The sequence below is a fragment of the Nesoenas mayeri genome, assembly GCF_963082525.1.
Source record: "Nesoenas mayeri genome assembly, chromosome: 3".
Classification (NCBI taxonomy): Eukaryota; Metazoa; Chordata; class Aves; order Columbiformes; family Columbidae; genus Nesoenas; species Nesoenas mayeri.
In genome coordinates this window covers 30,299,912-30,318,241 of record NC_137544.1, presented here as the reverse complement: position 1 = coordinate 30,318,241, position 18,330 = coordinate 30,299,912, and the positions used below count along the sequence as shown (strand labels likewise).

The following is an 18,330-nucleotide window of genomic DNA, read 5'->3' as shown; positions in this document are numbered from 1 at the left end:
TATCATATCAGTCTGCATTATATTAGCAAAAATAATCCCCTCAGGAACATTCCAAATTAATGTGCAAGTGACAGATTTTAGTCTAGTTATTTTAAAACCTTGATTAGCTGTGACATTTTGGTCAAAACCAGGAAACCTAATTCTTCTAAAGCTAGTAACTTGCTGACTGCATCTGCATATAATTCCTTACATTTTGTCTTTTCTCAACAGGTAACATACATAGACAACCAGTCTGATCCAGCCATATGATCTGAAGATAATTTTTCTCATTGGTGAAGTATTGGTTTGAATCCAGGCATATCTCTAAGACTTCACATTTTTAATTGTATGAGAAAAATCAACTGATTTGTCAAATCAGATTCTAAACAGTAGTCAGTAATTACAATTATATAACTTCATCTCCTGATACAAAAAATGTTGATTAAGATGCTCAGGTGCAACAAGAACTTCAAAAAGTACAAAACATAGCAAAACAATCCAAATTTTTAAAAATATTATTCCATAAAAAATAATAAGTTAGAAAGATCTTGACACTATGTAGGAACAGGTTGAAGATTTCAGGGTACAAATGAGTTTAAGTCTATTTTTTGATTTGGAGTTTTGATTTGATGATGTCAAAATGCTGTAAGTTAGTTGTCTTTGTTTAAAAATGACCAAAACATGCTGAGAGGCCCTTCAAAATACTGTCTTGAGCCAGAAAGTTGTGTATCTCTTCTGGCAAGAGTGACTGCATGTTAGCAGCAACATAGAATAATTCTTTTGCAAGCCACAAGAAAATGTTTCACTTTGAGTGGACTGAAACTTACAATACCCTCTATCTGTTTGTGATTTAATATAAGCTGTGTCCAAAATCATCTTCTCTGGCAAATTATAGCTCATTAAGTAAAAATTTCACAATACCTTCTGGTATGTATAGACTTGTATATCTGAAACTAGTAGATAAGTAACAAAGTCAAGGATGGAAAAGGTGTAACACCAAGAAAACCACCTGTGTCAGTAAACAAATACGAAGGTGAATTAATCTGTTCAACACATCACAAAAGGGTCCAGTATTATCCAGATCAGCTTTAAAATAACATCTTGATTTAAAATTTCTTACCTTTGAATAATTTTTTTCTGATATTTCATTTACATTTTCTTTCTTTAACACTATTTTCTGAGTGCAAAAAACCCTATAACATCTGATGAATTATAGCCAGATGAGCTATGCCAAATTGCACCAGATGGAGAGCTGGCCCACAGAGGAGTTTCTGTTTTCTATAATTCAGTTTCAGATGCAAGATTCATTATTTGGGACAAAAATATCCAGATTATTGCCAACTTATCTGTCAAAAACATTGCCAGTACAACGAGTTTGGAGTACTGCAGAACATCTTTTCCTTCTCTCTGCCACTCTGTGAACCTAATCATGTTGAAGTGAACACCCACAGTGTTCACAATACGCAACTGCTGTGAAGTAGGAGGAGGCGTGAGGCCATGCTGGCCTTCATCGTACAAGCGTATTTTGGGAGATTTTCATTAGGGTTTAAAAGCTTTTGATTTGTTCAGCTTTAAACTGAAAAGATATTGGAAAGCTATTATGGCCATTGATGTTTCATTGCAAGTGGTATCATAGATTAATAGCGCTGAATTACTGCATCTAAGCAGATGTTACATTAAAGGATTCTTTTAAATTAAAATAGAGGGTTTGTATGCATGAATTTAAATTCACTTAAGTGCTGTAGTTTCCTTTAGTATAGCATAACTTGTCCAGTCAAAAATCTTAAATTTGCAATACGTAAACTGAGCAAACTTTCTGACAGCTGCCCTCTAACCTTTACATTTAAGCCATACAGCTACTCTACTTCTGACAAGTCTCTTTCTAATTTTAAACCTAAGTTTTCCTTACTCTTATTTTCTTCCTTTGAAATGAAGACCTGAACTTCCACAGCATAGATTACTAACAATGAAGCTACAAGAATTAAAAATGATAGGGCTAGTTTCTCTGTAACAATTTTGTTACCATGCAGGCACAGAATATATCAAAATGTGCAACGTTTCAGCAATGACTAAACTTCACTAATATGAGCCCTGAGTTAAAAAAAAAGGGGGGGATGGAGATAAGTAAAGTAGTCTTAGCAGTTCACACCAGTGAAAATATGGCTTTTTAGCATACAAATATTTGAAATCGTCTAGGGTATTCCTGTTTCAGACTTGTCTTGCTTTACCCATAAGCCTCAAAATGCTGAGCTTCAGCTAAATTTTGTTATAGAAGCAGCTGAAAGGAAATGGAGAAGGAGAAATAGAAACTAACCGAGGTGCTCTACAGGCAGGGAAACTCCATGCTCTTTCTCCTTGAAGTTTTAGCTGTGTTAGAAATGATCCACTAAGCTGAAATGAATCAGTGGCACTGCAGTAATGAATCCTGAGATGTCCTTGCTCACCAAAGAGGCAGAAACAACAATGGTTACCTGAGCTATTTTCTGTTGCCTACTATGTTGGACTTACCCAATGGACTCCTGTGCCTGAAATAGTACTGGTCCGGAATAAATATGAATAAACCAAAAATTATGTAAATAATGTTTCCTTCATGATTTTGCTTGAATTATCAGGAGTACTACTTGGAAATTTTAAGGTTTGATTTCAATACTAATACTTACACACACATATATATGTGTATATGTAACGATGAAGCTGGTGAATCTCATTCTCAAAATTTTCCAAGACATTAAGATCACAGAGAGATGTATTTCCTAACATCCTAGCAAGTATCTTGGACACCGAAGGGAGTATGTGAAGGCAATAGATGAAAATACTCTGGAAGCCTTACATTATTATTTGCAAGTTTAACAGGTTCCTTTGAAGCTTGTGGATAGATGCTTGAAATATAGTGCAGCAGGCCATTCTGCATATTTTTTTATTTTGAAGGGGTAACTTTTTGATTAGCAAACATTATTCTCTCCCTTTCACTAATCATGCAAACATGTGATGGATACGCCTCAGTAGATTTTTTTTTTGTAGGTTACAAGGAGACACCACTGTTATGTTTTATATGTATATTGTTTCTAGTTTACACTCTATTATGTAAAATCTTACTGTGTTAACAGAGTCAAAAGCTGTATGGAATGAGTGGTATAGGTGTGGATATACAGGCCAGGACTCAGCTATGTATCCGTGTTTGGATTGTTTTGTCAAATGTGTGTTTTCATTATAACAGTGCACGAACTATGCACTTTTTAATTCGTGGACCTGGGATAATCCTGAACTGTGCAACTCTCTGAGTCAGGATACATAATATAATGAGGACAGAGGATATTTAGGCTAATGATTAAAGGGATGTTTGAAAAATTAATAGAACTGTGTGACTAGGAAAAGCACATTTCTAAATTGCTAATCTTGCACACTGCCACACAGTAGTGACCCTGTAGCCAGATAGAGACCAACATAAATAGGTAAGGTTATTGTAATTATGTGAAACAGCATGCAAGATTAAGCCCAGAAGACTAATTATTTAGGGAAGGTAACTCAAGACACATAAAGATTATCAGAATCAGCTGTCATGATCTGAAAAGGAAAATATCTTAACAGTATCACTGTTAGCCAGTGAGAACTGGTAGCCATTGCTCATTCCAGGTATCTGGAAATGAAAGCCACACCCTGAAGTGGGAGTTCATGTGTAAGGAAACAGCTTCTTTGTGACCTGAGAAATATGGAGCAGTCTTTTTGCAAGAACATTCTTTTAGAAGTTTGCTAGACAATGTGAGTTTTAAGATTTTTTTCAAGCTAACTTTGACAGCAAATTAATTACCTTGGCTTTAACATTACATGTTTTGTTTTGTTTTTTTGTTTTGTTTTGATATGAAATGTTCTCACTCCTTCCTGGAGGGAATGAAGCTAAAATTATTTAAAAGTATGTGATATAGATGCCTTTAGTCTCCTCGGAAAATATCAAATGAGCAGGAAAGCAGGCAGAATTGCATCTCATTGTGAGTGCTGGACTGTGTTTTCTATGTTTGTACTTCATGCAATTTCTAGAGAATCTTTAAATCTACCTCTGATTGTTTGGAATGTTTTTTTTTCCTTTCTTTTCTAGTTCTCTTTTCTTCACTTCTTATTTTTGTACTTTCAAGTTCAGAGTTCTTTTGTAATGTATCTTATCTCTGACAGACTCTAAGCTAGCCTAATCTTTTTAGAAATAGCTGCCATTTTTGTATGGAAACACTTCGGTTGATCAAATTCAGCCCTGTGTGGGGATTTCTACACTGAAATTTTAGAAAATCCTATGTGAATTAATTACCTAAAGCACACTAGTAAAGCATTAGGTGCTGAGAACAGTTCTTATTACAGTGATGGTTTATCTAGATATAATATTTTAAGTTGCTTTTCATTACAAAGGTTTCCTAAATGCTTATAATGCTGATACACAAACTCTGATGGGATCACATACACACTTCTTGTTGGATATTTTTCAACACACAGTAATAAGGTGGGAGTTTGAGTCTACTTATTACTCCCTGAGATAAAGTCCAGGGGATTCACTGTGTAGTTTAGTTTACTTCAAAAATGCAGTGAGCTTCCCCAGAAGCTGAAGATGGCTCACCACCCTCTTGGGATCAGATGTTACAAAGAGCTGAGGAATTTGTGGGAGACATATGATTTTTTCGTGTTTCAAGGCACACTAGAGGAAAATGAATGTAGTCATAGAGCATATGCCTTCCCTTTTCTTTCCTATCGCAGATTAATCAGATCCACAGGTAGAGTCTAAAGTAACAAGATGTGCCCTTTCAGCAACTCTCTTGAACATGCCTGTCTCTTCTCCTTAGTGTAGAACTCCTGCTGAACTCCTACTATGTCCAGATCTCTGAGACAAAAGGAATAGGAAAACTGTGATGCAAGATACTGATGACCTTTACCTTGTGCCAGATGTTAAGAGAGTTACATATGTCTGATATTTCTTCCTTTGATGGGTAGCTGCTGCCCTTTCTTGCCAGAACAATGTATTTGTGCAGATAACATTGTCTGGCCCATTTCCCAGAAGACAGTGTTCTAAACGTCTAAACAATTGCAGTGTCGAATAAAATGTTAACCCACCCTGTTAATCAGTTTCTGCTTCTTAATGTATTGATGGTCTGGATTTCTTCCCTAGTTTGTACTTTGTGCTCACACTATACCTTCTTTTTTTCTGAGTAGAAATCAGAAAATACACACTTCTTAAAAAAATTTGAAACTGACAGAAAAAAGGGACTCTTGTTCCATACCTTGACTGTTCTGAAAGCAAAAATAACGTACACGACAAAATTTCACAGCTGAATAGAATTACACTTCTCTGCTCTAATTGAAATGACCTTATGAAATTCAAGTTAATAATAATAATAATAATAAAAATAAAAATAGATAGTTTCAAATTCTTATCATTATACATTTCAAAAACATCCACAATTTTATTTATTGGCTGCTAACACTACCTGGACAGAGGGCAGTGTTATTGCAAACCCTTGATTCTCTTAAAGGGCCGCTGCAGTGTGTCCCGTAAGGTGATACACAAGTTCTGGTTCGCACCTGCGACCCTTGACCACAAGTAACTGAACACGTACTCCACTGGGCCCACTCTTCAACACCAGATTCACCTGTATTCAAGACAACAAACAAACATGAATATGGACATAAGTATTAATTAGACTTTTTTTTTTTTTTTTTTTGGTATTTCAGAAACTCATTATCCTCTGTTCTTATAAATCAAAGAAAAAAGTACCACACCAAAATAAATATCTAAAAGTTCATGGAGTAAAGCAGCTGTGGAAAAGTGCAATGAATAGAAAATAAAGACATCTACAATGCTGCAGTCACATAACGCCTGTCAGAGGGAAACCCTTTGATCACTTAGCATCATTTACAACTTTATGAGAACCACTGCCCTTCAACACTTTAGAAACAACACTGCCCTCGGGATGCTAAAAGAACCTACACAACTCTTCTTATATCATAGCAAAGGATTTGTCTTTGATATTTATACCTGTCACTCCAGAATGAAGGCTAGGTAATACTTAAAGGAACTCTACCAGTAAGTGAATTCTGATTTAAAACAAACAAACAAAAAACCCACACCACTAATTTTTTATCTTTTCTTCAGCAGAGGAGAGTCATCTAGCATTTGAGAGAAGTTCCCTCGCAAAAAAGAAGCACTTTGCTTACCAAATTTTAACCTGAACAGTGGGATGGGAACTTTGATTTGATCACCTATTTCACAGATCTGCTCCTTGCTTTTGAGCTACAGATGGGCTACATTCTTGGATATGCTAGACCCCATTACATAGACCCCTATGGTACATAACACCATGTTCAAAATTGTCAGATGTGAATTATTAATACTGTACATTTGAATAGTGTATTTAAGTGTTGAGAGAGAGCACATTATATTATTTCTGTTTTTTTGAAAGCAAGTCTTGCATGGATGCCCAGGAAGGAGTTTTGTTTCCACAAACAGCCACACAGGCAATTCTGGAATTCCTTTCCCAAAGGCATTCATGTTCAGAAAACTGTCTCCCTTGTGTATTCCCAGAAAGTAAATGCAAAAATAATGTGAATATACTTCAGTGAACAATTTGAGTAAATAATTACGGATTAACTTTCACCTTCTGCCATCAAATATCAGTATAAAATGGCATGCCGAAGCCTCTATTACACCCTTCATTATTAAACCTAAGTCCTTTTTGAAACAAAAGGGATTTTCTGCTTTAAATCAGTGTCATGATACAATCTTCAGTCTTTAACAGCTTGCTTAAATTCCAGTTACCTCAATGTACCTCTATTCTTCCAAAAGTTTTGATATTGGTTCCAATCAAGGTAATGTCTGCAAACCAAGAAGACTCTGGTGATACCTTCCAAGGATGCAGTAAACGATACACCATTTATTGAAAATGTGCTTTTGTAGCAAGCATCTGTTCAAGCTCTTTTGTTGCTTGTTTCCAGAGACCAAGCATGAAACCTTTACAAAATGCTTGTCTCTGCTAGTCCTCTAAGGGGCACTTCTAAGGCTATTCAATGCTTTAAAAAAATGTGCTTCTTATTGAGTAACAAGACAAAATGCTTTAAAATTAGCACACAAATCCCTCTGCTTTTCATAAAATTATGTGCAATTCTAATAATTTCTATGGACAAGGACAAAATAATGAGATTTTTTTAAATGCAAAAATTCACCAATGTTATTTTTGTAGTCACTTTCTTTATTTGTTAGGCGAGAAAATGAGATATTTAATCACTTATTATTGTTTTAATGATGTTTCTGATATTAATTTAACATTTTGATTAGGTTGTTACATGGCTCGGGTTCAGGTTAAATGACATAATATCGTACATATGGCTAATATCTAGGTAGGCGGTAACAATAATGCAATATGTATTACGAACCACATGTACATGGTGAAAATACTTGTATTATTATGGGTTTCTAGTTTTTTTTTGGTCTTTTCCTGCATGTTTGAAATTTGACTTTGTTTAAATGGTGTAGACGAAAGGTCAAACAGCAGAAAACATCAATGCTCAAGATATTACTCATTAAGATAAAAGTCACATATACCCAGTATAAATTAGCTATTATCCAACACAGACATGGGGACAATACATTGCTAGTAAAATGCAGAAATCAAGAATTAAAAATTTACAATTTCAGATACCTTAAAGTAATAGAATGTTGCTCTTAAACCTTGGAATATGATGAAAAATAACAGTAACATGATGCTAAGAAGTGTTATTGTATTCAGTGAATTTTGAAATTAATATTAAGTATTAAAAATTTTGAGCAAATATGTACTGTCTATTCACAAAAAGCAGAATCTAGCAATATACTTCACCATACATAAAGGACAGAAGGCTTAAATATTTGCTGGAGCAAGATCCTGCACACTAAATGATGTATGGTGCAAAAAGAGTGAAATCAGAGAAAATCAAGCATAAATTTATTTTGTCAGCTGCTTCATTTCCTTTTGCACAATACCTTATGATTTTTTGGTTATTTTTATTTTTTCAGAGTATTTTGTACTGCTGCCAATACGTTTATTTTCCAGAATTAGCCTACATTGCCTATGTAAATGTGAAATACATCTTCCATTGCTTTCTTTATGGCTTTTCCATTTTTTTCTTTTCTGAAATGAAAATTACAAAAGGGCTACTTTTTATTTTCCTTCTAGTTTTCAGTTACTTGAGAAGTCTTAAGTTTTTTATCTATCATATCAAACCTACAATCTGAAATTAACTATTGGCAAGCTTCCAAGCCCCTGTTGCTCGACACGTAAGAGGAAATAACTTACTGTACGGAAGGCCTCACTGATCTGTGTAACACTTACCTGTATTATACTCTCTAAATCCCATAACATCTAAGGAAGGATCAGTCCAAATACATAAAATGACAAATATAGGAAAATAAATTATTAATACAATATTTTTTTTTAAATACAATGTTTTACTGCCTCATATCACTCACAAACAAACAGGATAATGCACATTTTAACACCACATTTTAAAACTCTTCCATTCCCAGCAAAGAATTGGTGGAATAAGTCCACTATTCTAACAGTATTAAATATTTTTTATAAATGTTTTCCAAGACAATTCTCTATTCTTGTCCCTCTGCCTTTTTAAATCATAAAAACATTTTGTTGCACTTTTGCATCTTTTTATTATTACACAAAATAAAATACTAAACATGCTTAAAATATAAGAAACTTCACAGACTCGGTATCAATTTATTCCAAAGGCTATTAGCCTTCTTAGTACATGGGAAAATTAATGAGACAGATATGTTAGAAAAAACCTTTAAAAAGATATCACATTAATTACATCACAAGAAAATGAATGCATTAGAGGTGAAGAAAATATGCAATGATCACTACAAAGAAAAATCGAAATGAGGAAGAGATGAAAATTAGTATGTCCAAAAAGAGCACAGTATTACTTAAAATGTGTTAATCTACAGTTTGTAAAATATAGATTTCCTCAATGGTGGGCATGTAAATATATATGCTCTGCTGATATATCTCACATGCTTTCTGAACAGGACCTTGAAAACCAAGCCTGTATGATTTTGAACACACATGTCCCACTCCACACACACAATCTGTCAGAAGGTGATGGTATAAGTGCTGCATTTATAATGCAGTTCTCTAACACGCATAATAGATGCACTGCAACGAGTGACTAGAAATTATCAAATACAGCTTTTACCTGATCATATGAAAGTTTTAGGGATTTATATGAGGAAATAAACCAGATCATCTCACTTATTTTTTGGAGTAATTGTATGAATTCAAGAAGAAGCATAAAAGCAAAGGTGTTATTCTATGTAGTAAGCAACTAACATTATAAATCTGAGCTAGGTATGTCAGTAATAAGTTCTACTTGCCTAACAAAATCTGCATGAAGACCAAGAGGGTTCTGGGATCTCTTCTTCCACTGCATTTTCTTACACTAGTATCAACTTGGGAGTTAGCCAACTAAGTAGTCCTACAAATTAATAGGAGGGAAACAGACTTTTCCCCCTCCTAAATTTTTTAACAAGCGAATCTACATCAATTGGCTAGGCATGTATTTAGATTACTTAATACATTGATTTCTGCAAATCTGTTAAATAAAGCACCCTACTACTAAGGAAGTCAACATGCAACAGAACTAGAAGCAATTATAGCTCTTTTACTAAAGTGAATATAAAACTGGAAGCATTATGTATGACTGAGGCAGGCATATTTTCTAGGTTAGTAACTGGAATACAGAGTAAGTTGTTTCAAATCCATACAATAATTATGGGGCACAAGATTTTCAATGCAGTCACTTACTGGAATAGAGTGTGTAGGGGATCATTAAAGAATTAGATTTTACCAACAGATGCACAGACCATTAGTGATGCAAAAAGGGCAGTAGTTCTGGTGTTTGAGAGCTTAATTCAACTCACCACTAAAAATTCATCACTGGCCTCAAAGGCAGCTGTGGTAACTGTTGGTAAACAGGCTTTTTTGTTGTTGTTGTTGTTGTTGTTGTTTTTTTAACTTCAGTTCTAGGTTTTTAATACCATTTTGGTATCTTTATCAAAACAAGATGAAGTTGCTCAAACAAAATTAGAAAATATGTTTTAGATGATAAACTGTTAGATAATTTGCACATCCAATTAAAAACTACTTACGGCCAATTTCATTTAGCAATTATGAATCTGTAAACTGGAGAACAGAGCATTATGCTGGACCAAAGATAGTAAATGCTGAATGTAGGCACATCGAAGTCACCCTAGTAATTAATTAATTTGATAAATGCCTAAAGCTGGGACTAGACCCTTGTCTATTTATAAAGACATTCTGAAGCATGTTCTTAACATCTTCTTTGAAAAAAGTTACTATGTCACAGTTAGCTGCTCTGTGTCATGTATGTGTGAGACTGCTTTTACTAGTAAAGTCATTCATGCTTATACTAAATGACTCAGTATCCACATTCACAGTGCATGTTTTTATATGATTTACCTAATTCTCAGCTACTTTATTTATGGACTTTAACTGGTGGGAAAAAAAAAAAAAAATGATTCAAAAAAAGTATCAGCTCAGAAAACTGACAAATATGCAGCAAAAGATTATGGAAGCATGCAGTGGTTTTGCTAAAATTAACAACAGGAAATAGAAAAATGTAACTGATGTATTACCAGTTTGTGCCATAAATTTAGCAGCATCAGCTTGTTCCTGAGGGACCCTTTTCTCATGAACAGATCGAGGTCGCTGACTTTTAATTGTATGATCTCCCATCATTCCAAATTCTAAAGACAGAATAAAGGTTTATGAAAGCTTGTGTGTAGACATTTCTTAAAAGTCACATACTGTCTCATGCAATATGTTCCTAAACATACCTGGAAGTTGCTGGTAAGAGTCAGGCAAGTGATCATGGCAGTTAATATCAACTTAACTTGGCTACACTCAGCTTTTAATAAATACTTAAATTTGTGTCTGCAGATATTCAAACATGATTTTATTGTATGAACCAACATTCAACGTAGTGACACATAGTATAAATCAGCTCTATGACATGGGACAAAACCAGTTATTCAAATGCAGACATTTTATTCCTACATTTTGAATCAGTGCAAACCACACGAGGAAATGGTTGTGACAGTGTTAGACATCGCTGTTCTATGGCAGAGCCTGCTGCTCCTCTGGAGGACTTCTATTCTGCACTCATCTTTCTGGCTGATGAAGCCATCAATAGAAATAACGAGTCATCTTTGGGAATGGTGGCAATGTGAAATAATAATAATTTGGCCAATGAACTGCTTAATTTTTCGGCTGAATCCAGCAGAATAAATGCTTGTGAATGGTTTCCTTTCTGAAACCTTTCATTTATAAAGACTATAGGTTACATCTTGCCCTGAGTATTTAAAAAGATGTCCCCATTAATTTTAATAGGGAAATCGGAAATCTACATAAAAATCAATAAGGCCTCAGAGTGTGGGAGAGAAGAGTGCTTCATTTTTTTATCCTATCACTGCTGCCGCTTTCCCCTTCTGGTCCTGCACAAACCTCTTAGCCTTCTACCTCATGCTTCATTTTTCCTTTTTGTGATTAAATGTGGAGAGTTCTTTGCAATTCCAGGGGGACTGGGTCTTCAGCACAGTTCCCTCTGGTCCTCCCAGGCACACATGGCTATCTACAGCTTGGTGCTAAATATTCAGTGTCTGTTGGAACTCTAATTTAGGCAGCGTGTGCTGGGAACACTGGGTTAGCATTGAAACTACTTCAACTACAATCACATGAAGTTTCTGATGAGGCAGAATGTGTCTGAAGCACTAGGAATATAAACATTAAAAAATACTTTCTTCTGGAAAGTTACCTTGCAATTGCAAAATTCAAAATTCTCTCCAGTTTATCAAGTCATGCAGATAATAAAACTTACCTTCCTGCCTCAAAAGATGCAAAACATTATATAAGATACAAATGCTACTAATAAATATAACTAGCAAACACATTTTTTGATAGATCATTAGAGTAAACATATTTAAATTTCTGTTTAGAGTAAGAAAATAATAAAAGGCAAATATATTTTTAAGGAGTTTATCAGGAGAGAAAGGTTTTATTTCCTTTCTAGTAAATTATTGATATATTTCTCCAAATTAGTGTTTCTTTTTGTAAATATTCATTAATGGCACCACTTAAAATATAAAGTTAATTATTCATTTGAGAACAGCAATGGAGTTTGCATGCTAAAGAGAATATTTGAAAATCTAATTAATAAAGTATATTTTGATAATTAAGCATCCAAAATTTTTAACACAACCAAGAACTGCATATAAAAGATAAATAAATTATATACACATACATATATGTAATATATATATGTATGTGTATACATACATATGTGTGTTATAACATGTTATGAATATATTTTTATAAAATACACCTCTTCTACAGTTCCTCTGATTTAAGACATCTTTTTGTTCTGTGGGAAATCTCTATAATAAAAAATTTACAATTGATATTCTAATGCAAATTGAGATTAGAATGATACTTTAAAAAAATTTACAAGGGGAAGTACAGATGACCATTTTAATTGCAACTAACAACATGGCAAAGGACAAGAGATTTTATACAGCTTTTCCCCTGAAGGAGCTGTGAAAGCAAGGCATGTTTGTTCTGAGTTTGCTGCCCACTTGCAGTTTGCTTGTCAGGCAATTTAGAGGATACGGCACCATTCTTGCAGAAGACTTAATTCTATTTTTGAAGTTACAGAGTGCAATAATGGGAGACCTTTGCTAGAGGAAGGCTTTCCAGAGGCATACAGGAAGGTGGGGAATGCTCCGGTCCCAGCCCCGCAGCATCCACACAGGACAGAGACCTCTGGTGAAGAGGCAAAAGAAAGTCTGGGAGATCAGTTTTCAGGGTTGTGGTTTATACCCAGAGTAGCTCCATTCACAATGATGGAGTAATTCACGAATATCACCAAGCAAACTAAAGTACAAGTCATTGATGCAGGATCTAATCATGCCTCAACTTTTTTATTTTTCCACTTAGCAACACATTTTTAACGTACACATTCAATTCACTTCAACTATTGCTGATGGTCTTTGAGATGCACTTTTCAACTAATGCCCCTTTGGTATATTAAGCATTTATATAGTAAATATATATGTATATAAGATAAATATTTCATAACAGAGATTAAAATATTTCTTTATAAGTTTTGTCGAAAAATGGAACTGGACTTCTACAATGCTCTTATTTTCATATTCAGCTGAAGTATTTAACCAAATGCTGCATGAGAACAGAAGTGATAACAGGAAATGCAGTGTCCTGGCTGGGTGACGACTTTAAGGCCTCATTAAAATTCAGGCTTCATAAGAAAAGAAAAATAAGAGTCAAGTACATTCTTGTAATGGAATCAGAAGTGTCCAGTTTCTGCATATAAGTACAAACAGTGCTCTCAAAATTGTTTAATCTAAGAAGGTCAACAGTAATGCATTTTTATGAAGCATTTTATAATAAAATGTCTTACTTAACTGACTGCCACAGTTGTCAATAAATACTAAATAGAATAAAACTTTCCTGCATTTTCAGATCCTAGCTAAATAACAGATGTAGAAGATGAACCAGTTATGCAATTTTTTTTCCCTCAATGCTTCAGAGAGGAGAGGTATGTAAATACTTTCTGGGCTGGGAAAACATTTTAACCCAAGTCAGCCTAAAGTATGACAGAAAGCCACAATAGTTTCAAGGACATTTTTGTGATGGAAAGGTGACAGGGACCGTCTTATTATAGACAGTATCTGGCACAGAGGTATCCTGCAAGGTCAGACCAACATGGTTCAAGACCTGATGTCTGGGATATAATAATGGATGTTTGAAGTGAGATTCTGAGTAAAGGAATTTTCCCATTCTCACCCTTACCTCATTTTTGCTGCTGAAGGTATTTTTGCAGACATCAGTTTCTGAAAGAATTTTTTGTTCATACCTGTCCTAATTTTCTCTTGGGTGAAATAGGACAGTCCTTCTCTGCTTTTACCTCAAACATTGATATTAATCAGGTTTTTTTTCAGTAAATGAAGACGGACTATGAAAATTTTCAGCAGCAGACAGGTACACAGCCTGATCCATAAATCGCCACCGTGATTATAAGTTAGGCCCGGAGACATGAAAGGGTTTTAATGCTTTTTACTACATTGTTAAAACTAAAATCTGCCCTGCATGATAATCAAACTCATCAAGAAATACCTTGAATGGGTCATTTCAACCAGACTGTGACTTATAACAAATCATAACATATTCCAAGCATTTGTGGTAGAAAACCTGAGGTTTAGTTTTCAGATACAAGAATTTATCCTGCTGTCAGAGGTCCATTGGTGGCTATGGAAGTACAATAGTTTCCTGCAATAGGATGCATATTCTTTCCTTCCTCAGCTGTACACAATGGATCAAAACTTGAAATTATTTTAGCAATACATATGTCTTAATATGGATGTGGTCTGTAATTTCATTTTACATATAACTCTGAAGTATGTAATATAGTTCCATGCCTTCTAGGAGTGGAAAAAATATATCTGAAATTCCAAAGTTTACAGTTGAGTATTATTGACAACAACTCTTGTCTGTAGTCCCATTGGCTTTACCTTTATTTTTATGTTATGTTATGGGAATTTTTATTCCTATTGAGTAAACTTTTTAGTTTTTAAAGGAGTAGCTAAAATCTTGCAGCCAATGTAGGTGTACGTTTTTAGGAGAGAAGAGAGGTGCCATGAGCTCTCTGTAGGAACAAAGAAGAAAAAAAACATCTGTTAACAGTATAAAAATGCAAAGTAGGAAGACTGAACAATACAGAAGAAAAATACCAGCTTTGCAAGGTTCTACTCACCAATGACTAGTCTCTGCTTTTTGACAACTGGATAATCATTAAAATTAAAATACGTGTCAAACAGATTTTATGCCTCAGTTGTTTAATAATATTTGTAAGCCTGTTACATATATATCCTAGTCCTCATATGACATTATAAACCATGTTGATTTGGCTCTTATGGTTATTTTTATGTCACATTTCAAAGGAACTTCACAGTGTAAATGTATTGATCTGGTTACAGGTGTAACATCTAGTATGAATTGTGCTATCAGTGGCATGGAACACACTGACATTAAAAAAAAAACAACCAACCACACAACACGTTTTCAGCATTGTAGCTGTTGAGGGCAGCATGAACGAACTGTTGAACTAAAAAGAAGTGATTCTGAGAACTTCAGGGTTACCCCTTTAGGTTATGTAAAATGTAAAGCACCTTCTGAGAGCTGCTGTGTCTCCTCAGCTTGTACTAAACTGCCTGGAAGGTGAGATGGTGAGCAGCTCCCTGAAGTCTGATCAGAACCTTAAAATCTAGAAGAGGCAATCGATTCCCCAAAGTGACTGCCATTTTTTTCTCTTACCCATAGTACTCCTGCACTGTACTTCATACTATCCTACCCACTCCTGCATTGTAAATAGTCAAATGAATGTTTTCAATTACTCTTGCGTATGGAATGAATATTAAAGATCTTGCAGCCAAAATGTGCATTAATACAAACTGTCTCACATGAAGAAGCATGGATGGCATCCTCTCTGTGCAAACACACAAACTTTTTTTCCCAGAAATTATGCAAAATGCTGATATAAGTCCCAGGTGAAGGGGAAGGAGGGAGTGTGGAGTGGGAAGGGAAGAAAGAAGAGGGCTAAAGAAATATATAAATAACCAGTTTGTTTCAATTAATTTTTGGACATAACTATCAACTGATTTCAATAGATCTGATTAATTGCAGACTTCCAGGAACTTGAAAAAGTTCCCTGCACATCTGATTTTTTATTAGCCTGTTTTATAGTTTCTCCAACAAAGATACTAGTGCAATATGGAGAAGGAGCAATACTGGGGGTTTCCCATCTCACTTGCAGCTGGTCAGTACAGTTTCTTCTGGTCACTAGATGGCAGAATGTGTGTTGACTTAGAAGAACAATTTTGCATTGAATTGAGAAGCCGAGACTTTCTGTTTCTTTTTTGATATAAAATTAATACTCGTATTAAAACAAGCAAACAAACAAAAAAAAAACCACCAACCACTTTATTACAATAAACATACTGAGGGGTTTTTGTTTGCTGTTGTTTTTTTTTTTCTTCTTTTGAAAGGGCTGGACTTAAAAAAAGTAATAAAACAACGACAAAACCAGCATGAGCTACGGTTGTTTTTCCTTTACAGTAAACCCCATGACGAAAGCAAAGAAAATCCCAGGAGCACTCCCCTCCCTGTCTCCAGCCCTGCTGCACTGTAGCAGGGCACCCAGGCCCCACCGGGAAGCATCTGTTCTCAAATGCTGCATTGACAGGGCACAGAGCTTCAGGGCATCAGTGAATCATCACTCTGCAGAAGAGATTCAAGCTATGGCTTCCTACAGAAACCCCTTAAAATGATATTTCCTCACCAGGCAGGCAAGTTGCCAAAATGGTAACATAGCTGTTAGCTGAATTAGATTTCCACGGGAACCTCTACTTAGTAAATGTGGAAAACATTCTTAAAACAGCCTTTGCCCAATTCCTATGTAGATCCTGGTCCCATAAAAAGTCCACTTTTGGCTCTCTGAAACAGTATAGAAGAGCTTTGACTAGTTTCAAACTGAACGGAAAAATTTCTTTCACTAGAGTGAGCTCAGATCTGCACTGAGCTGTATTCATGAACAGAGTGAGAAAGAAAGATATCCCATTACCCATGAAAACACAGAGAGGATTTTAATAGCAGTGGAAATATGAAAGGCAACAGTATTTGTACAAAGTAATTTTTTTAAAATTATAATGCACTCTTGCATTTTATCAAGTAAAAGACAAAGATATGTTAATGGTTAACATTTGTAGGAAATTAGATTCAGGATTTCCTTTCTCTTGCACACAGATCTACTAATATATATACGTATGCACTCTTTCATCTTTCAAAAAATTACAGAAAATAATTATGTACTCTAAACAGTCAACATATTGTACACAGGTAATTAGTTTGCGTTTGTCTCTAGGGAGACCAATTTGCTCCTAGGAAATAACATTAGATTAATATTATTGCTGCTATTTTTAATGACATAAGAAATGAAATATTACTGAATTAAACTGTAAATTCTAGCACAAATCCTGATGAGCTAAATTTTCTTGTGGCAATGCAATCTGCCATCTCTGTGCATCTCTGCAGTGACTCCCTTGGCCAGTCATTATCTTCAGTGGAATCTGAACCTCTTTATTCAAGGCTACAGATTTGGTCAGTGAAGAATATAAAAAAGACATAATATTTATTCACTTTGTATGTGCACAGAATGTTGAAACTGTGCAAGCTCTATTACTTGCCTTCCTGGGCCCAATTGCTCATCATCTTACACCTAGTCAGGAGAAACGGAGCATGTAAATCTAGTGAAGTGACTCATACCTGTTCAAAATGAATGTAAAATGTCATCATAGCAGGCAGTGTGTTTTCACATGTGCTTTGCAGAATTATAAGTAAGCAAAGAGGAAAAGCAGAGATGAATGAAAGCAAGCCCAAACTGCAGCTTTACCCATCTGACATATTTTATAAGTATCATGGCCAGTATGCAGAAAATGCTCTGTAGTTCACGTTTTTCCCATTGAAGTATTTCCCTAGTAATTGACCCTAATATGTTTGCATTCAAATAAAAATGAAAAAACAGATAAAGGAAATTTACATTATTGAGTTTAACATTAAAGACCTCTAAATTCAGCAGTATATTATTCTCTCATATTTCCTATTGTTCTCTCAAGAGATTCATGGATATCATAACATATTAAGAAATGAAAACATAGGGGATTACCTTTATTTATTTTTGCTTTTTTAATGAAAGACTGTAAATGCATTCGCTTGTAGTATTCTCATCATTTTAATGTTTACACTATAATAACTTATTCATGAGTAGCCTTTAAAAATTTAAAGTATATTACCATAATAATACTTTGGTATCTTCATTCCTTCTTTGCATTTCATACTATTTTACTTCTGCATTGAGTATTTTGCTTTCTTTAATATATTTAAATAATTGAATTATTGGTATGGTTAGCCAGTGCAGTAGCTATTTCAGAATAGCATCATTTTTATATAAACGATCTCTTTTTATTGAACACTGCACCAAAGTACCTAGATATCATACACAGGCTAGTATGTGCCTCTTTATTGCTCTATACATTTACAACTCAAGAGAAGATGACTGATGATAAACTGTAATTTTCTAAGGTATTCTTGAATTCAATAATTTAATTCTGTTTCCTTTCTGTTCTACAAACACTGAAAAGTAAAGGTAATTGTAGAAAGCAGGATTCACAAGGACATTCAG

General features: G+C 34.6%; 1 protein-coding gene across 1 annotated transcript in view; it reads right to left on the bottom strand.

Annotated features, from left to right (window-relative positions):
- The window catches only part of ADGRB3 (adhesion G protein-coupled receptor B3), a gene marked incomplete at its 5' end in the record, with an annotated part of 442,349 nt that overhangs the window by 255,604 nt on the left and 168,415 nt on the right, over positions 1–18,330 (bottom strand). Inside the window, 2 exons of the mRNA XM_080341055.1 lie at positions 5,445–5,606; positions 10,658–10,768. Of these exons, the coding sequence (XP_080197181.1) occupies positions 5,445–5,606; positions 10,658–10,768 (273 nt within the window). The remainder of the gene's footprint in view (positions 1–5,444; positions 5,607–10,657; positions 10,769–18,330) is intronic.